Genomic DNA, 19,568 nt, shown 5'->3' with positions numbered 1-19,568 from the left:
TTTTGGGTTTCTTTTTTGTTTTTTTTTTTTTGTCCCAAGAAAAAGAACTAAATTAAAAATCTGTGAATGCCCCAACCCAGCTGTGCTTGCTCTGGGAGTGGGGGGGTCCACTTCCCCCCTGCAGCTGGTTTTGGGGGTATCCCTTCCTCCTCTGGGGCCCTGATCCTTGCAGTGAATCCTTGGACCCCAAAAATAGGGGGGTGGCAGCAACCAAACAGGGACTTGAACTCCATTCCTGGGGGTCTCCAGGTGCTCTCTCTTCACCCAGGTCCCGCTGCCCCACGGTGGCTGGGGGGAAGTGGGGGGTGTCCCCTGTGTCCCCCCACATTCCCTGCTGGATTTGGGGTGCTGGGGACCCCCCTGGGCATCTCCTGCCCCACGCAGAAGGCCCTGGGTTCCACCCCCAATGACTTTCTGGGGGGACCCTCGATCTCTTCCCAGGGACCCCTTTGGGCCAGGGGGGTCACCTGTCGGGGGGGGGGGGGGAACCCCCCGGGGGGCCCTCCCAGGGATGGGGGGGGGAGTCCGGGGGGGGTGACACAGGCCCCCCCCGCGTGTGCTGATTGGCCAGCTGGCTTTGGAGGCGTGTTCTGATTGGCCAGCACGGTACTGTCTGCCGATTGGTTGAGCCCCTGCCCTGTCTACGCTGATTGGTTGGAGTGACCTTCTCCCGAGGGCCAATGTTTTCCCGCCCTCCCCTGATTGGTGAGTGCTGATTGGCCAGTTGGTTCGGGAGATGCTGATTGGCTGGTTGTGGCTGGGTCAGATCCAGCCAATGGGAGAGCACAGGTTGGCCCTGATGCCCCGCCCCTGCCACACCCCCGGGCAGCCACTGGGACCATGTGGGACCTTCATGGGACCCCCTGTCCCTGAGGGACCCCCCATGGGACCCCTCGGTGTCCCCTGTGGGACACCCTGTCCCCTAGGCACTGCCCCCTGCCCCCGGGGGTGGCTCGGGGTGGCCAAGGGGACAGTGACCCCATATCCCACCCCTCATCCCGCCCCACATCCCACCCCATGACCACCAGACACATTCCTCCAGCTCTGATCTGGGGGTTTATTGGGCCCCCCCTAGCCCTGCCACCGCCCCTGGGGGGCTCTTGTGGCCGGGGGTCTCACATCCACCCCGTTCCCGGCTGCTCCAATCCAGCTGTTGGCTCTGAGCCCTAACGGTGGCAGAGAGGTCGGGCAGGGAGCGGCTGCTGAGGCTCTGGGGGGGTCTCCTCCTGCCCTGAGGCCCCGTTACCGGGACGACAACATCATGACGAACTCTGCGGGGCAAGGAGGGGGGCGTGAGGGGAGGGGACCCCACCTCAGCCCCGTGGGAGGGGCGGGGGGGTTCCCTCACCATCAAAGTCCACGTGCCCGTCCCCGTTGAGGTCCACGTCCTGCAGGATCTCGTCCACCTCCTGCGCCTTGAGCTGCTCCCCGAGCAGGGCCGCGATGGCCTCGCGCATCTCAGCCGTGCTGATCTCCCCGTCCCCGTTCATGTCGAACTGCAGGCTCGGGGTCACCTCCGGCCACGGCCACCCCCGGCCTCCCGGGGCCACCATCCCCTCTGTGCTTGGGCTCACCCCCGTGGCCGTCGTTCCCTCCCATGCCTTTGGTCACCCCATGGCCATTGTCCCCACCGTGGTCTTCCCGTGTTCACTGTCCCTCCCATGCTTGTGGTCACCCCTATGGTCACTGTTCCCTCCCTGCCTGTGGTCGCTGTCGCCTCATGGTCACTTGTCCCCTCCGTGTCTTTGGTCACCCCTCATGGTCACCATTCCTCTGTGGTTGTGGTCTCCACGTGGTCTTCCTGTGGTCCCTGTCCCTTCCATGCCTGTGGTCATCCCCATGGTCACTGTCCCCTCGCTGTCACCATCACCTCATGATCTCCCCGTGGTCACTGTCCCCTCCATGCCTGTGACCCCTTGGTCACTATCCCCCCATGGTCATGCTCTCCCCATGATCTCTGTCCCCTCCCTGCCTGTGGTCACTCCCATGGTCACCATCCCTGCATGGCCACCATCCCCCCGTGATCTTCTCATGGTAAGTGTCCCCTCCGTGTCACTGGTCACCCCCATTGTCACCATCCCCCCGTGGTCACCATCACCCCACGATCTTCCCGTGTCACTGTCCCCTCCATCCTGTGGTCTTTCCCGTGGTCACTGTCTGCCCGTGGTCACTGTCTGCCCGTGGTCAGGGTCTCCCCATGGTCACTGTCCCCTCTTTACCCTCATGGTCACCATCTCCCCATGGTCACTGTCCCCTCCATGCCTGTGGTCACCCCGCAGTCACTGCCCCCACCATGGTCTCCCCAGGGTCACTGTCCCCTCCCATGCCTGTGGTCCTTCCCATGTTCACTGTCACCCTGTGGTCAAGGTCTCCCCACGGTCCTCCCATGATCCCTGCCCCCTCCATGTCCCCATCATCATCGTCTCCCCAGCATGGTCTTTCTGGGATCACTGTTCCCACCATGCCTGTGGTCCCCCTGTGACCAGGGTCCCTGTGGCAATGGCCACGGTCCCCTCACGCCCATGGTCCCCCCGTACCTCGCGGAAGGCGATCTTGAGCTCCCTCACGCCCACCATGTGCGCCGTCTCCTCCCGCAGCTTCGGCCCCATCATCTGCACAAAGTCCTCGAAGTCCACGCGCCCGCCCACTGCGGTGGCAAGGGGACACCCTCAGCTCCCCCTGTCCCCCCCCCCCCCGCCCCCCCCCCGCCCCCCCAGGCCCCCGCTCACTCCTCATCTTGATGTGCTGGGAGATCTCGATGAGCTCCATCTCGGTGGGCATGTACCCCAGCGTGCGCATGCACTCGCCCAGGTCCTTGTAGCTGATGTACCCGTCCTGGTCCGTGTCGAACTCCTTGAAGGCGTCCAGCAGCTCTGGACACACGGACACACGGACACCGTCAGGTGCAGGCGGTCACCCAGGCACCGCAGTGCCCTGGAGCAGGTCAGTTCTCAGCTGTGGTGCCATGGCACGTGGTCCTGTGCCAGTGTCCCCCCGTGGCAGAGCCCTCCGTGGCCACGTCCCCCTTGAGAGATCCCTCCACAGCCGTGTCCCCGTGGCTGTGTCCCATGGCAAAGGCCCCCATGGCCATGTCCTCATGGCACTGTCCCCGTGGCAGTGTCCCCATGGCAGAGTCCCCCATGGCACAGCCCTCTGTGGCTCATGTCCCCGTGGCCTGTGTCCCCATGGAAGAGCCCTCCATGTTCTGTGTCCCCATGTCCCCATGGCAGGTCCCTCTCCGGTCGTGTCCCCGTGGCAGACCCTTCCCTGAGGCCATGCCCCTCCCATCTCCCTGAGCCTCCGTCCCCGCCCTGTCCCCCCTGCTCACCATCCAGCTCCTCCGGCGACAGCTCCCGCTCCTGGATGGGACACAGGGGGGGTGACAGCACAATGAGACCCGGCTCTGTGACCCCCCCGCCCCCAAACCGCCGTGTCACCTTTGTTAAGCACGGGCCAAAATTAACTCTGGCGGAGGATTAGCGGGATTGGAGGCAAAGCCCCGCCCTGCCCCGTGCCTGCTCCCCCTGCCCGCCCTCTCCTGGTCCCGTGTCCCCTCTCCTGTCACCCACCCCAGGCTGGCTCACCCCGGGACCCCCAGGATCCGGATGGGATGTGGGTGCTGCTGAGGGGGCTTTGCACTCTGGAGGTGGGAGGGCAGGATGTGTCCCCCTAGAGCTTGGCTGGCCCTGCCCAGGGTGTCCCCCTGAGGTGTCCTCTCTGTCCCCCTGGCCCTGGGGGGTCCCCAAAGCCATTCCTAGTGCCCCCATGCCCCCTCTCTCCCCAGGAATCCAGAGTGTCCCTGAGCTTGTCCCCCGTGCTCCATGTCCCCTCTATCCTCAGGGTTTTGGAGGGTCCCTGTCCCCATTCCCACTGTCCCCATGTCTCCATCCACAGGGTCCTGGAGTGTCCTCCAATCCCATCCCCACAGTCCCCATGTCCTTTCCATCCCCAGGGTCCTGGAACATCTCCACTATCCCCATTCCACAGTTCCCAACCCCATCCCCAATGCCCCCCCTGCCCCCTCTGTCTACAGGGTCCTGGACTGCCCCTGTCCCCATCCCCACTGTCCCCATGTTCCCATCCCCACTGCCCCCACTATCCCCATGTCCCCTCCATCACCAGTGCCCCAGAGTGTCCCTTACTATGTCCCTGATGTCCCTGTCCCCCCCTCCTTCCCGTGTCCTGAACTGTTCTTGTCCCCATCCCCACTGTCCCCAAAGTCTCTGTCCCCCCTCCATCTGCAGGGTCCCAGAGTGTCCCTGACCATGTCCCCAGTGTCGCATGTCCCCTCCACCCACAGGGTCCTGGACTGTCCCTGTCCCCATCCCTACTGTTCCCATGTCCCCGTCCCCACTGTCCCCATGTCCCTTCCATCCACAGGCTCCTGGACTGTCCCTGTCCCATCCCCCCCGTCCCCACATCCCCTCCTTCCCCAGGGTCCCTCCATCCCCACCCTCACTCCCGTGTCCCCGTGTCCCCTCTGTCCCGTGGCCCCCCCCGCTGTCCCCACCTTGCCGAAGACGGTGTTGAGGAAGGGGGAGTAGGTCTTGGTGGCCGCGGCGTGGGGATCCCCGGAGCCCTTCTTCCCGCTCTTCTGCCCGTGGCCGCCGTGCCGGGACTCGGAGCCGGAATTCTTGTGGGCGTGGGGCTCCTCGGGGGCTTTGGGGGGTTTCTCCCCCGCCTCGCCCCCCCCTTTTCCCTTCTGTGGGGGCTCCGTGTCCTTGGGGGTCCCCTTGTCCCCGCGGGTGCGTGGCATGTGGCCGGGGCCGGGTGGGCAGCAGGGAGCAGGACCCCGGGATGGCCGAGCCGGAGGAAGGAGCCGGGAAATCCTCTTACACGCCCCCCCCCCCGTGACCCCCACCTCTTTCCCCCCCTCCCCCGTGGGCTCCCGGGCCCGGCAGGGCAAAGCCAATTAGCGGTGATTAACGGCAGGAAACAGCCACGGCCACCACCGGCCCGGGGCAGGGCCACATGGCCACCGCGCCGCGGCCACCAGAGGGGTCCCCACACACCTCCTGGGGCCACCCACCGAGGACCTTGCGTGGGGAGTCCAGTGGTGACCCCCCAAGGCCACCGCAGTGTCCCCAGACCAACCCACACCCCCAGTGGTGACACCCCAAGGTCACACCACCCATGTCCCCTCACCTGGCGCCTCTCCCTGAGCTCTCCCCACCCCTAAGGTAGGTCCTACATTATTTACCACCCTGTGCCACCCCCCCACTGTCACCCCTGTGCCACCCACTGGCGCTGTCCATGGGGACCGTCCCCCATGGGTGACCCTGCCCACAGGGTGACCCTGTCCCACAGGTAACCTTGCCCACGTGGAATGTACCCTATGGGTGACCCTGTGTAGGGGGTCCCTGTCCCATGGGGTGACCCTGTCCCACAGGTGACTCTGTCCCATGGGATGATACTGTCCAGGGGGTGGCTCTGTCCCACAGGTGATCCTGTCCCACGGGTGATCCTGTCCATGGGGTGACCCTGTCCCACGAGTGACCCTGTCCATGGGGTGACCCTGTCCATGGGGTGATCCTGTCCCATGGAGTGACCCTGTCCCATGGGGTGACCCTGTCCGTGGAGTGACTGTCGCACAGGTGACCGTGTCCCTGGGGTGACCCTGTCCATGGGGTGACCCTGTCCCACGGGTGACCCTGTCCCATGGAGTGACCGTGTCCATGGGGTGACCGTGTCCCACGGGTCACCCTGTCCATGGGGTCACCCTGTCCGTGGGGTGACCGTGTCCCACAGGTAATCCTGTCCATGGGGTGACTGTGTCCGTGGGGTGACCCAGTCGCACGGGTGACCCGCACAGAGCTGTCCCTGCCGAGGGTGCCCCCCAGCCCGGTGGCTCCGCAGGGTCCCGGTGCCCCCCGTCCCGTCCCCCCCCCGTCCCAGTGCGCAGGCGCGGGGCGGCCCCGCTCACTTCCTGCCCCGCCGCCGCCGCCGCCGCTGCCGCCCCCGACCCCGGCACCGGCACCGGGCACCCCCGGGCACCCCCCGGGCACCCCCCGGGCACCGACCCGCCGGTGAGTGCGGGCACTGACCCCCGCGGTGCCCCCCGTCCGCCTTCCCGAGGGGGGGGCAGCCCCGTCCCTGTCCCCGTTCCCGGCGGGGCCGCCCCCCGTCCCTGTTCCCATCCTTGTCCCCGTCCCTATCCCTGTCCCCATCCCGGTCCCCATCCTTGCCCCTGAACCCATCCCTGTGCCCACGCCCAGCGGGGCCACCCCGACCCCGTCCCTGTCCCCATCCTTGTCCCTGTTCCCATCCTTGTCCCTGTTCCCATCCCTGTCCGTGTCTCTATCTCTGCCCTGTCCCCATTCCTGTCCCCGTACCGAGCAGGGCCACCACCAGCCCATTCCTGACCTTCTGTATCCCCGTCCTTGTCCCTGTCCCCATCTGTGTCCCCCATCACTGTCCCCATACCAAACGAGGCCACCACCATCCTCATTCCTGACCACTCCCCCATCCCTATCCATGTCCCCATCACTGTTCCCACACCCAACAAGGCCACCCCTGTCACCATCCCTGCCCTCTTCTTGTCCCTGTCCCTATCTCTGACTCCGTCCCTGACTCCTTATCCCACAGGGCCACCCTATATGTCCCTGTATAGCCAGCCAGGACCACCCCTGTCCCCATCTCGTCCCTGTCCCCATCCCATCCCTGTCCCCATCCCATCCCTGTCACCTGACCCACTGGGCTGTCCCTGTCCCCCTTTCTGCCCCCACCCCTCTACCCAGGGGGACATCTTTGTCCCTATGCCTGTCCCCATCCCAGGTGGGACATTCCCTGTCCCCCTCAGAGCCCCCATTCCAGGGGTTCCCCCTGAGCCCTCCCCCAGGGGGCCGGGCAGGGAGGTGGGTGTGTGGGGTGTGTGTCCCGATTCCCGGTTCTGGGAGCGGCTGAGCCGCCCTTTACCCAGGGCAGAGGACAGTGACAAGCCTGGAGCAGGTGCCACTTCCCCGGTGGCCCTGCCCCCTTGTTTTGGGGCGTCCCCACGTGCCCAAACGTGACTGCGGGGGTGCCTCCCCAGCCATGTCGTTCCGGAAGGTGGTGCGGCAGAGCAAATTCCGGCACGTGTTCGGGCAGCCGGTGAAGACGGAGCAGTGCTACGATGACATCCGCGTGTCCCGTGTCACCTGGGACAGCACCTTCTGCGCCGTCAACCCCTCCTTTGTTGCCATCATCGTGGAGGCCAGCGGCGGCGGCGCCTTCCTCGTCCTCCCCCTGCACAAGGTGACGCCGGGGAGGTGCCACTGGGGAACTGAGGGGTGGTCTGTGCTGGCGGGTGACACCCCTCGATGTCCCTTTGCCCCCAGACCGGCCGCATCGACAAGTCATACCCCACCGTGTGCGGCCACACGGGCCCCGTCCTCGACATCGACTGGTGTCCCCACAACGACCACGTCATCGCCAGCGGCTCCGAGGACTGCACCGTCATGGTGAGGGGGTGCTGAGGGCACCCGGGGGGCGTCCCCGTCCCCACCCCTGCTTTGCTCAGTGTGCCCCACGTCCCCTCAGGTGTGGCAGATCCCGGAGAACGGGCTGAGCCAGCCGCTGACGGAGCCAGTGGTGGTCCTGGAGGGCCACTCCAAGCGCGTTGGCATCGTCACCTGGCACCCCACGGCCCGCAACGTGCTGCTCAGCGCAGGTACGGGGGGGCCACTGCGGGGCCGCGGGGCGCGGGGGGGGGTCACGCGGCCCGGGCAACCCCCGTGGTACCCCCCAGGCTGTGACAACGTGGTGCTGATCTGGAACGTGGGCACGGCGGAGGAGCTGTACCGGCTGGAGGGGCTGCACCCCGACCTCATCTACAGCGTCAGCTGGAGCCGCGATGGCTCCCGCTTCTGCACCGCCTGCAAGGACAAGAGCGTCCGTGTCATCGACCCCCGCCGCGGCACCGTGGTGGCCGTGAGTGTCCCCGCCCCCCCCGGGGCACCGTCACCCTGCCCGTGTCACCGGGGCACCGTCCTGCACTGGTTCTTGGGGGACAGTCCCCTGCCCGCTGCTCATGTCCTCTGGTGTGCCCTGTTGTCCCTTGGGTGCCCCTGTACCTTATCCTTGTCCCATGGTGCTCCCCTTTGTCCTGTGTCTCTTGAGTGTCCTTGTCTCCTGGTTCCCCACTGTCCCTTTGGGGCACCTGTCCCTTGCTGCTTCTCACTGTCCCGAGTCCTTTGGGTGCTACTGCCCCCTGCTTCCTAACTTTTCCCTGCTGCTCCCTGTCCTTGTCTCCTGGTGCTCCCTCTTGTTCCCTGGGCCTTGCCTTTGTTCCCTGCTGCTCCCTGCCCTTGTCCTCTGCTGCTCCCCACTGTCCCCTATCCCTTGGGTGACCCTGTGCCCTGCTCCCTGCCCTTGTGCCCTCATGTTCCTTGCTATCCCCAGCTCCCTGCCCTTGTCCCCTGCTGTTCCCCATTGTTCCCTGTCCCATGGTTTCCCCCATCCCCAGCTCCCTGCCCTTGTCCCCTGCTGTTCCCCACTGTTCTGTGTCCCTCGGGTGCTCCTGTCCCCTGTCCTTGTCCCCCTGTGCTCCTTGCTGTCCTGTGTTCCCTGCCTTTGTCCCTTGCTGCTCCCCAATGTCCCGTGGGACACACCCTGTCCCCTGCTGTCCCCTGCTGTCCTCCGTCCCTCAGCACCCTTGTCCCCCTCTCCCTGCCCTGGCCGTGGTGCCGTGGCCCCGCTGAGCGCCCCGTTGTCCCCCAGGAGAAGGAGCGGGCGCACGAGGGGGCGCGTCCCATGCGCGCCATCTTCCTGGCCGATGGCAAGATCTTCACCACCGGCTTCAGCCGCATGAGCGAGCGGCAGCTGGCGCTGTGGGACATGGTGAGCGGCACCCCGGGGGTCCCACGGGACCGCTGTGGGGGTCCCCACGTGCCTCACACCCCCTGCCCCGCCCCAGGAGAACCTGGAGGAGCCCATGGGGCTGCAGGAGCTGGACTCCAGCAACGGGGCTCTGCTGCCCTTCTACGATCCCGACACCAACGTGGTCTATGTGTGCGGCAAGGTACCGTGACCCCCTGCCCTGCTGGGGGCCCCCCTGGAACCTGGGGACCCCCCTAACGGTGTGTCCCCAGGGGGATTCGAGCATCCGGTACTTCGAGATCACGGAGGAGCCCCCCTACATCCACTTCCTCAACACCTTCACCAGCAAGGAGCCCCAGCGGGGAATGGGCTGGATGCCCAAGCGTGGGCTGGATGTCAGCAAGTGCGAGATCGCCAGGTGGGCGTGGGGGACGTGGGGGACGAGGCGAGGGACCCCCCCCGGTGCCCCCAGGCTCCCCTGAGACCCCCCGTGCCCCCCCCGGCAGGTTCTACAAGCTGCACGAGCGCAAGTGTGAGCCCATCATCATGACGGTGCCAAGGAAGGTCCGTGGGGATGGGGGGGCTCTGGGCAGGGGGAGGTGGGTGGGTGGTGGTCCCTGGTGGGGGGGACCCCATGGGGGTTGTGTGGGGTCCCTGGGCAGGAAAGGGGGATTGGATGGGGGTCCCCATGGGGTTTGTGTTGTCCCTGGTAACTGGGTGTGGGTCCCCATGGGGTTCGTGGTGGATCCCTGGGCAGGACATGGTGTCTGGGTGGGGTCCCCATAGGGGCTGTGTGGGGTCCCTGGGCAGGACATGGGGGCTGTGTGGGGATTCCCACGCAGTCTGTTTGTGGGGTCCCTGGGTGAAACATGGTGCCTGGGTGGGGGTCCCTGTGGGGGTTTGTGGAGTCCTTGGACAAAAGATGGTGCCTGGGTGTGGGGGTCCCCATGGGGTCTGTGTGTGGGGTCCCTGGGTGAGGGTCCCCACGTGGTCTATGTGTGGGTTCCCTGGGTGAGGGTCCCCCTGGGGTCTGTTTGCAGGTCCCCATGGGGTCTGTGTGTGGGGTCCCTGGGTGAGGGTCCTCCTGGGGTCTGTGTGGGGGTTCCCTGGGTGAGGATCCTTATGTGGTCTGTGTGTGGGGTCCCTGGGTGAAGGTCCTCCTGGGGTCTGTGTGTGGGGTACCTGACTGGGGGACATGGGGCCAGTGTGGGTGTCCCCAGTGAGTCTGCCTGGGGGTCCCCATGGGGTGTGTGTGAGGTCCCTGGGTATAACACAGTGCCTGGGAGTGGGGGGGCCCACACTGAAGGCACGTGTGGGTTCCCCGTGGCGCCTCTCCGGGGCTCCCCCCCGAGTGTCCCCCCGCACTGACCGTGGGCGGGGGGCAGTCGGACCTGTTCCAGGACGACCTGTACCCGGACACGGCGGGCCCGGAGGCGGCCATGGAGGCGGAGGAGTGGGTGGCGGGGCGCACGGCGGGGCCGGTGCTGGTGTCCCTGCGCCAGGCCTACGTGCCCCCCAAGCAGCGGGACCTCAAGGTGAGCCGGCGGACGCTGCTGCACGACGGCCACGCCACTGCCACCGCTGGGGCTACCACGCCGACCCCCACGGCCCCCGCCGCCCCCGCGCCCGCCCGGCTTAGCGCGCCCCCGGCACTGGGAACGCTGGGAACGCTGGGAACCGGCACCACCACGGTGAGGGAGGAGCGGGCAAGGTCGGGGTGGGTGGGGTCTACATGGGTGCGGTCTCTCTTGGATGGGCCAGGGGCTGGGTGGGGAATGTGGTGGGCGGGGCATGGGATGGGCGTGGTTTCTGTAGGTGGGGCTATGGAGTGGGTGGGGTCTCTGTGGGTGGGACCTTGGAATGGGTGGGGTCATTGTGGGTGTGGCTATGGAGTGGGTGTGGCCTGTGTGGGGTGGGTGTCGTGGGTGTGGTCTTTGTGGGTGTGGCTGTGGACTGGTGTGGTCTCTGGGTGGAGCTGTGGTGTGGGTGGGATCTCCAGAGTGGGCGTGGCAGCAGCTGGGTGGGGGCAGGTGGGCGGGGCAATTGCTGGTGGGTGTGGCCATTTGGTGCAATGGGCGTGGTCACAGTGGGTGTGTCTAAATTTGGGGGCAATGGGGGGGGCAATGGGGGTCTAGTGGGGGATTGGTGGGGTGTGGTTTGGATGTGACGAGGCTGGGCCAACAGGCTGGGCTCAGTGTGGTGGGTGTGGCACTGGGTGGAGCTCTGTTGGGCGTGTCCCGTGTGGGCGTGGCTCACGGGGGGGGTGTTCTCCCTCAGGGGGGCCGGCTGGAGGAGGTGCTGCAGGAGGTGGCGGCGCTGCGGGCGCTGGTGGCCGAGCAGGGCCAGCGCATCGACCGCCTGGAGGAGCAGCTCAGCCGCCTCGAGAACGGCCACGTCTAGGGACCCCCTCAGGGACCACCACCCCAGGGACCACGCCTGCACCCCAGGGACCCCCTACCCCGCACCCTCTCACCCCTGGGGTGCCCCTCCCACCCCGCTCTGGGTCCTTCTCCCCTTGGGGGGCTCCCCCCCCCCATTGCCTTACTGGGTGCTGCCCCCCTCCCCAAATCATGGACCATTTCCACCCCCCTGTCCTCGGGCTGGGGGTTGCTCCTGGGATCAAACGTTGCCCCCTGCACCCCCCAGTCCCTGCGTGGGATCTCCTGCCCCTCTTCCTGTGGGGCAGGGCATGATCCGACCCCCACAACTGTGAAATATCGTCCCCCCTATATTTTGGGGGCTTTCCCCCCCCCGCCTCCCCCTTCTTCTTCCTTATCATGTTCCCTCCTCCATTCCAGTGCAGGGTCAAAAACTATATTTTCACTCCAAATAAAGGATTTATAAGAAAAGTTTCGGGGGCCGTGGGGGGGGCTGGGGAGGCAGGGGGTTTGGGGGGATGGCTGTGGGGTTCGGGGGCTCTTTCGGGGGGGGGGGGAGGGCAGGGAGCCCTGAAGGCTGCAGGTGCCACCCGTGGGAGGTGACCCGGCGGGGGCGCAGGAAGGCGCGGCGGTCACGGGTGGGGGCTCAGCGCCTCGGGCAGGAAGCGGGGGGCACTTTGGGTAGGGAGGGGGTTGGGGGGGGTGCAGCACCTCCCCTCCCCCCGCTCCGAAACATCCGCTGTGCGGGGGCAGGAAGTTGGGGGGGGCCTCCCCCTCCCCCCCAATCTCGGCATCGCGCCCGCGGCGTCGGGACCCGCTCCGGCAGCACCCACTGATGGTGAGCACCCCAAAAACGGGCAGGGAGGGACGTGGGGGGGGCTGGGGACCCGCGGGAGGGTTCGGGGGGGGGATCCCCCAAATTGAGGCTGAGCTGGGGGAAGGGTGGATTCCTCTCCAGCCTCAGTTTCCCCCGTGAAACGTGGAGGCAGGGTGGGGGTGGCTGAGTTTCATTCAAATTTGGGTACCTGCAATTTTGGGGGGTGGAGGGGGCAGCAATGGGGGGTCTCTGGGTGGGTCGCCCTTTCCATAGTTGGGTGTGGGGCACGGGGCCTGGTGGTGCTAGAGCTGGGAGGGTGGGGGGCAGGTTTTGGGGGTTGGGGAGAGGTTTGAGGGGGCTCAGGAGCAGGATGGGGTGGGGGGGACAGGTTGGGGAGAACACAGTGGGGTTGAGGGAGGTTTGGGGGTTTCAGGGGAGCACGGTGAGGTTGGGGAGCAGGCTGGGCGGATCGGAGGCATGTGGTGGGGTTGGAGGAGCAGGTTTGGGGGGATAAGGGCCGTATGGGGGTGTTGGGATACTGGTGGGAGAAGGGGAGCATGCAGGGTTTGGGGGGCAGGTTTGGGGTGTTGAGGGTAGTATGGAGGTTGGGGTACAGGTGGGGGGGATAAGGGGAGCATGGAGGGGTTGGAGGGAGGTTTGGGGGGTTCAGGGGAGCACAGCGGGGTTGGAGGGGTGTGTTGGGGGGGGTCAGGGTACTGTGGTGAGTTCGGGGGGGCAGGTGGGGAGTTAAGTGAGCATGGGGTAGTTGAGGGGCAGGATGGGGAGATCAAGGGAGATCAGTGGGGTTGGGGAGCAGGTTGGGTGTGTCAGGGGAGCAGAGTGGGGTTCAGGGGCAGGTTGGGGGGTTCACGGGAGCACGGTGGGGTTGGGGAGCAGGTTGGGTGTGTCAGGGGAGCAGGGTGGGATTGGGGGGCAGGTTGGGGGCTTCAGGGGAGCACAGTGGCTTTGGCTCAGGTTGTCAGGGTGGGGTTGGGGGTTGGGGTCTCCAGGGGAATGCGGGGTTGGGGGGGGGACCCTAGAGCTTTGGGGGGGAGGCTCTATGGGGCTGCAGCACTATGGGAAAGGGTGAGAGGTGCGGGGGAAAAGCTGTGCAGCCATGTGGGGCGGCAGGACCCGGCTCCTCTGCCCCAGCACCTGCAGGTGCCACAGCACCCGCCGCCCACAGCTTCCCGTCCCCGCCGCGGGGGTCACCTCCCCCCTCCCTGTCCCTTGTCCCCTGCCTCCTGTCCCTGCTGCCCTTTGCCCCCAGGCTCTTCCCAGCTCCGGGAAGGCTTGGGCCTCATGCCGGGCACACGGAGGTGACCCCTGCCCTTGCCCTCAGGCTGGCCCGCAGTGGCACCTGCTGCTGCTGGCGCTGGTGGGGCCGGCAGCCGCCGGGGACCCCGCGGGGGCCCGCAGCGACCGGGCGGTGGGTGCCCTGGTGGGGGTCCTGCTGTGCCTGGCGCTGTGCCTGGCGCTGGCCTGGCACCACCTGTGCCGCCTCTCGGCCGGCCAGTACCACCCTTGGCCGCTGGGCCGCCGGGCCCTGGCCCTGCTGCGGGGACGGTGGCAGCGGCTGCGGGGGGACCCCGCCGAGGCACCCGGGGACACCGACACGGAGGTGGCCGGGAGGGACGAGGACGAGGAGCTGATGCCATGGAGCCTGGAGAGGAGGCCGGAGCGGGAGGAGGAGGAGGAGGAGGAAGAGCGGGAGGCAGCAAATGAAGAGGAGGATGAGCAGGAGGCCGAGGCATCCTCGGCCCTGGAGGGCAGGGAGAGCCCCCCGAGCGGGGGGCAGGGGGCAGGGGGCAGTGCCGAGGCCTTGCTCAGTGACCTGCGCCCCTTCTCGGGGACGGCGGCCTGGGAGGACGCGCGGCCAAACGTCACCGCCTTGTGACGTCACCCTGTGACGTCACCCCGTGATGTCACTGCCCCGTGTCGTCACTGCCGTGAGATGTCACCGCCCTGTGATGCCACTGCCCTGTGATCTTGCCACCCTGCCAAGTCAGCACCACCCCGTGACGTCACCGTCTTGTGATGGCGCCACAGCCCTGTGTCATCACTACCCTGCGACATCACGTCCTTGAGACTCCCCGTCCTGCGATGTCAGTACCCTCTGATGTCACCTCGACATCCCTCACGCGTGATGTCACCGCCCTGCGATGTCACCACCCTGCGATGTCACCGCCCTGTGATGTCTCCACCCTATGATGTCACGTCGTTCTGACACCCCTGTCCTGCAATGTCACCCCCCCCCGGGATGTCACCTCTCGCCATGTCACCGCCCTGCCAGCAGAGGGATCCCTCCTCTGCCCCCAGCAGAGGCTCCCGATTGGCTGCGCGGGCCTGGACACTGGCCAATAAAGAGCAGCTCCGCCCAGTTTTGGCTGCCTGGGTAAGCCTGGGAAATGGGTGTGGCACAAAAGGGGTGTGGCACAAAAGGGGTGTGGCACCGCACAGGGGGTGCAGCCTGGGTCCCACCTTGGCAGGGCAACCCTCCCACCACCACCCCCCCGCCATGGGCCCCCCCAGGCCCCCCATGGCCAGCACAGGGACCACCATGGCCTCGGCAAGTCCTTTAATTGGCACACGTCCAGCAGCGGGGCCACGCCCCCAGGGGCCGCACCCCAAAAGGCCACGCCCCAAGGGCCACACCCCTGGGTGGGCCCCGTGTGCCCCCCAGCCCGGCAGGCGGGGGGCTGTGCTGGATGAGGGGGTGAACCCCCCAGAGCAACAGCAGCACCGTGGGGTCCCCCCCACCCCGTGGGGGGCACCGGGCCCCCCCCTGCCCCACCCCACCCCACCCCCCCACCCCTACCTGGGCACCCGGCCCCGGCCCCCTTTCTGCTTCTTGGCCCCCCCAGAGGGCTTGATGGGCAGGGGGGCCGTGCCCTCAGGTGGGGGGGCCTGAGGGGGTCCCAGCTCCATGGGGTCCCCCAGGGCCACTGGCTTGAATGCCTCGAACGGGGAGAACTTCACAGGGCTGGGGGGGGGACACGGCGGGTGCTGAGAGGGGCACCCAGCGGGGGGACAGCCAGTGCCCCTCCCCAGCCCTGAGGGCACCCAGCTCCCCTCATACTCCACGAACCTTTCCACTGGACCCCCACCCACTCTCTTTCCCCCTCGGTGCCCACACTGATGCCCCCACCCCAAAACACCCCAAAGCCCCACCCCACCACCTCCCCAGTCCCCCCTCGTACCCCCAGGATGGGGCAGGTACCTGATGGGGATGCAGAGCCCCCCCCAACCTCTATGCACCCCCCCACTGCAGACCCAGCACTGCCTCCTGTCCGCTCCTGGGTGCCCACCCTGATGCCCCCATCCCCAGACCCCCCCAACCCCCCCATTCTCCCCCCGAGCCCTCCCTGCCCCCCCCCGTACCTGACGGGGGTGCGGGGGCTGCTGTTGAGGCGTCGGGGCGAGCGCACCTTGGGCTGGAAGGAGAACCCCTCCTTGATGCTCTCCAGCACCGAGGGGGCCACGTAGGTGAAGCCCTGCGGGTTTTAGGGGTGTCAGCGGGGGGTTTGGGGGTGCTGGGGGTGCCCCCCCCAGGCCATGCCCCTCCTACCAGGAAGGCCTGGTTGGCACTTTCACTGATGGCAGCGTCGTCAGGGCTGTCGACGGGGGTCTGGCGGGTGAAGCGTGTGTCGAACTGGCTCACGTCCTCCTCTGACTGCTGTGGGGACACGGTGGGTGCTCCCATGGGACCCCTTAAAACACTCCCTGCCCCCCTCTGCCCACTCTCCGTACCAGGCAGGGTTTGAAGGGGGGGGTCCAGCCTGCGCGCCAGCAGGTCCTCCCAGTTGATGTGGCGGAAGAAGGGTTGTTTCTGTGGGATTGGGGGGTGTCAGGCAGGACGGGGGGGGTCCCACCCGACTCCTACCCGCCCCCCCCCCCCCCCCTGTACCTGCACATCGGCCGCATCCCCCGGGCCCCCCCCCACCCGCTGGCTGGGGTTTCGCTTGAGGAACTGGAAGAGAAATAGGGATGGAAGAGAAATAGGGATGGAGAGGGGAATGGGGGAGGTGTTTTGGTAGAATCTGCTTAAATAAAGGGTGGGAGGAGGCGAGGGGAGTTTGGGGGGGCCACCTTCTTGAGGAGGTCGCGGGCGTCGGGGGTCAGGTAGGGCGGCAGCACCAGTTTGCCCTTGAGGATCTTGTCGATGGTCTTCTTGCGGTTCTCGGCGGTGAACGGGGGCTGAGAGAGGCACCACGTGGTGAGGGAAAGCCAGGGGGGTGAGGAAGGCTCGGGGTCACCCAGGTGAGGACCCCCCACCCACCCCCAGGACCCCCCAAGCCACCTCCGGGACCCCCCACCTAATGACCCCCAGGGAGGAAGGAGCAGGAGTGGGACCTGCTCATCCTGTGAGTATCAGGGGGCCCTGGCTCCTCCTGGCAGGGACCCATCTCCAGGACCCCCACCCACCTTCAGGAGCCCCCCCTCCACCTCTCAGTCCCCCCCCCAGGCCCCCAGGGAGGAAGGAGCAGGAGCGGGACTTGCCGATCCGGTGAGCATGTCGTACATCAGGGCTCCTAGGCTCCACCAATCCACCGCCCGGTTGTGCCCGCTCCTCACCAGGATCTCGGGGGCCCTGGCAGGAGCAGAGGGGTCCCTGAGCGCATGGGGGGCCACGGCAGACACCCCCCCCACGCCCCCCAAGTGCTGCATCCCCCTCACATGTACTCGATGGTGCCGCAGAAGGTGTGGGTGACGGCTCCATCGTGGATCGACTCCTTGCACAGCCCAAAATCCGTGAGCTTGATGTGCCCTGAGGGAGATGGGGGGGGGGTCAGCACCATCCCAGGAGAACAACCCAAGCCCCCTAGACCCACCCCCAAGCCCACCTTGGCTGTTGAGCATGATGTTCTCTGGCTTGAGATCCCGGTAGATGATCCCGTGGGAGTGCAGGTGGCCCAGAGCCAGCGTGATCTCGCTCAGGTAGAAACTGGGGCGGGATGGAGGGGGCTGAGAGCGGTGTTGGGGTGCCCACTCCCCTCTCCATGCCCACCACTACCACCCCCCCGTCCCTACCAGGCCGTGTCCTCCAGGAAGATTCCCTCCCGCTCCAGCTGCATGAAGAGCTCTCCACCTGCAAAGAGAGCCCGAGTTGGACTCCCTGAGCCACCCCTGGGACCCCCCAAGCCATCCCTGGAAACCCTTTAGCCATCCCTGGGACCCCCTGAGCCATCCCTGGAAACCCTTTAGCCACCCCTGAGACCCCCTGAGCCACCCCAGGAAACCCTTTAGCCATCCCCGGGACCCCCTGAGGAATACCTGGGACCTTCAAGGCCATCCTTGAGACCCTCCGAACAATCCCTGGGACCCCTGAGCCATCCCTTGGACCCCTTTAGCCACCTCTGGGATCCCATGAGCCATCCTGGGGAGTCCCTGAGCAACACCTGGACCTCCCCGAGCAATCCCCTGGGACCCCTCTGACCACCTCTGGACCCCCTTGAGCCACCCCTGGAACACCGTGAGCCACCCCTGGATCCCCTGAGCCAGCCCTGGGACTATCTGAGCCACCACTGTGACCCTGGGAACCATCCCTGAGACCCCCCTAAGCCATGCCTGGAATCCCCGAGCCCCCCATCCCCCCGTCCCCCCTCCCCTCACCGCTGAGGCACTCCAGGATGAGGTAGAGCTTGCCGCCCGTCTGGAAGGCGTAGATGAGGTCGACGATGAAGGGGTGCTTGACGGCCTCCAGGATGTTCCTCTCTGCCCGGGTGTGCGCCGTGTCCTTGGCGTTGCAGGCGATCTTGGCCTGGGGAGGGGGTGGGTGTGGAGTTTGGGGGGTCCCCAGGGGGGGTTGGGAGGGGGGGGGGGCAGGGGTAGCACTACCTTCTTCAGGACCTTCATGGCAAAGATCTTCCCCGTGTTGGTGCCCTGGACTTTGCGGACCTGGAACACCTGGAACGGCGGGAAGGGAAGGTTGGGGACGCTGTGGAGCAGCACTGGAGCCCCTGCCAGGACCCCCCCCGGCCCACTGTGCCCCCACCTTGCCGTAGCCACCCTTGCCCAGGACTCGGAGCAGCTCGAAGCAGTGGGGGCCGATGTGCTCGGGGCCGTTGTTGACGCTGCTCTCTGAGATCTCGATCTCTTCATAGTGTCCCACCGGCCTGGGGGGGAGAGGGGGTGAGCAGGGACGGACCCCCTGCCTGTCCCCTGCCTGTCCTCCCCCTCCCCTGCCTGCCCCCCCAACTTACTCCAGGCCGTTCCCCCGGGGCTCCAGCTCCATCTCCTGTGGGAGGGGACCCACAGTCAGCGGAGGGCACGGGGGGGCACGGTGGGCAGGGGGGTAGCGGCAGGGAGGGGACACACAGTGGGATGGCAGGGAGGCAGCAGAGCCATGGCAGGCAGGGGACACAGGGTGGGATGGCAGGCAGGTAAAGAACCCACGGCAGCAGGCAGGGGACCCACGGCAGCAGGGAGGGGACACATGGCAGCAGGGAGGGGACACATGGCAGGGAGGGGACACACGGCAGGGAGGGAACCCAGGACAGCAGGGAGGGGACACATGGCAGGGAGGGGACCCACAACAGCAGGGAGGGGACCCACGGCAGGGAGGGGCCACATGGCAGGCTGAGGACCCAGGACAGGAAGGGGACCCATAGCAGGCGCGACACGGGCAGGACACGGGCAGCGCGGGGCGAGGCAGCGCCGAGCCGGCCCTGCCGGATGTTTTGGGGCCGAGGCCGGGCCCTGCCCAGCGGGAGCCGCCCGCTGCCCGGCCGGGACCCGCGGCTGCCCCCGGTGCCGCAGGGACAGCGCGGCGACAGCCCCTGCCCCGCCACCGGCGGGACCCCCGTCCCTGTCGCTGTCGCCGCCGCCGTCCCGCAGCCCCCCCGCCCGCCCCGCCGGGCTCCGAGTGCGCCCCGCGTGTCCCGGTGCCCGCGCTCCCGCTGCCCCCGCCGCGTCCCCGCTCCGCGCCCCGTCCCGATCCCGGTGCCCCGCGTCCCCGCGGCGCCGCCCCCCGCCCCCGCCGGCGCTGGGGGTCCCGATCCTGGTGTGTCCCCCCCGCATCCTCCCCCCCCCCCGCGCCCCGGGGTGGGCTCACGGCGCCCAGCTCGGGCTCGTCCCCGTCGCTGCCCTCCTCGGTCTCCAGGTCGATGTCGAACACCCCCGCCATGACGGCGCCGCGCGGGGACCCCCGGGGACCCGCCCCCACGGACCCGCCCCACGGACCCGCCCCCACGGACACGCCCCGCCGCGTCACCGGGGCGTGCCCCGGTGTCCCCGGTAAGGGGGGGGCACGGGGACGGCGGGTCCCCGGGGGTGGCGCAGGGACAAGGACAAGGACAGAGCCGCTCACAGCCTTTACTGGGGGTCGCCCCGGCCCCGCCCGCGCTGCGCCGCCGTGACGTCAGCGGGGCCGCCGTGACGTCAGAGGAGGGGGTTAGGAAGGGATGGGGGAAGCCCCTCCCGGCCCCCCCCCTCCCCGCCACGAGTGGGCCTGGGGGGCACTGGTGGTGTTGTAGGGTCGTGGGGGCTGTGAGGGCTGGGTGTTATTGTAGGGTCTCTGGTGTTATTGTAGGGTTGTGGGGGCCGTGGGGGCTGAGTGTTATTGTAGGGTCTCTCGA

The 19,568-nt window shown here is 67.6% G+C and overlaps 3 protein-coding genes across 3 annotated transcripts; 1 reads left to right on the top strand and 2 right to left on the bottom strand.

Annotated features, from left to right (window-relative positions):
• Positions 1–1,226: 1,226 nt before the first annotated feature.
• On the bottom strand, positions 1,227–4,756 carry LOC113975040 (calcium-binding protein 2-like). The gene is made up of 6 exons (XM_027698672.1): positions 4,511–4,756; positions 3,329–3,359; positions 2,730–2,873; positions 2,538–2,647; positions 1,349–1,496; positions 1,227–1,271 (listed from the first exon to the last, which is right to left on the bottom strand). Exons 1-6 carry the CDS (start codon positions 4,754–4,756, stop codon positions 1,243–1,245), a joined length of 708 nt encoding a protein of 235 aa, XP_027554473.1. The 3' UTR covers positions 1,227–1,242.
• A 1,212-nt stretch (positions 4,757–5,968) lies between these two features.
• CORO1B (coronin 1B) lies at positions 5,969–11,645 on the top strand. The gene is made up of 11 exons (XM_027698662.1): positions 5,969–6,026; positions 7,031–7,233; positions 7,317–7,439; positions 7,519–7,648; positions 7,727–7,908; positions 8,698–8,817; positions 8,894–8,998; positions 9,069–9,214; positions 9,303–9,360; positions 10,182–10,487; positions 11,074–11,645. Exons 2-11 carry the CDS (start codon positions 7,033–7,035, stop codon positions 11,194–11,196), a joined length of 1,494 nt encoding a protein of 497 aa, XP_027554463.1. The 5' UTR covers positions 5,969–6,026; positions 7,031–7,032; the 3' UTR covers positions 11,197–11,645.
• Positions 11,646–14,790: 3,145 nt separating this feature from the next.
• RPS6KB2 (ribosomal protein S6 kinase B2) lies at positions 14,791–19,174 on the bottom strand. The gene is given in 16 exon segments (XM_027698633.1): positions 14,791–14,974; positions 15,373–15,485; positions 15,560–15,667; positions 15,742–15,762; positions 15,764–15,820; positions 15,899–15,961; positions 16,081–16,188; positions 16,492–16,582; positions 16,669–16,759; positions 16,836–16,936; positions 17,023–17,080; positions 17,605–17,752; positions 17,830–17,898; positions 17,987–18,107; positions 18,195–18,229; positions 19,046–19,174. Coding segments are annotated over 16 exon segments (1,425 nt in total). The 5' UTR covers positions 19,118–19,174; the 3' UTR covers positions 14,791–14,805.
• Positions 19,175–19,568: the final 394 nt, after the last annotated feature.

This window comes from Neopelma chrysocephalum, unplaced genomic scaffold (assembly GCF_003984885.1).
Source record: "Neopelma chrysocephalum unplaced genomic scaffold, ASM398488v2 Primary Assembly neopelma1_24, whole genome shotgun sequence".
In the NCBI taxonomy this organism is placed as follows: Eukaryota; Metazoa; Chordata; class Aves; order Passeriformes; family Pipridae; genus Neopelma; species Neopelma chrysocephalum.
The sequence above is the reverse complement of the archived record's forward strand: the minus strand, read 5'-3'. Positions and strand labels throughout refer to the sequence as shown.

Coding starts and splice junctions, on each gene's coding strand:
- LOC113975040 (XM_027698672.1), bottom strand. CDS start 4,756: ATGCCACGCACCCGCGGGGACAAGGGGACCCCCAAGGACACGGAGCCC. Junction 3,360..4,510: donor TCAACACCGTCTTCGGCAAG/GTGGGGACAGCG, acceptor TGTCCCATCCAG/GAGCGGGAGCTGTCGCCGGA. Junction 1,272..1,348: donor CGGGCACGTGGACTTTGATG/GTGAGGGAACCC, acceptor CTTGCCCCGCAG/AGTTCGTCATGATGTTGTCG.
- CORO1B (XM_027698662.1), top strand. CDS start 7,033: ATGTCGTTCCGGAAGGTGGTGCGGCAGAGCAAATTCCGGCACGTGTTC. Junction 9,215..9,302: donor AGCAAGTGCGAGATCGCCAG/GTGGGCGTGGGG, acceptor CCCCCCCGGCAG/GTTCTACAAGCTGCACGAGC. Junction 10,488..11,073: donor TGGGAACCGGCACCACCACG/GTGAGGGAGGAG, acceptor GTTCTCCCTCAG/GGGGGCCGGCTGGAGGAGGT.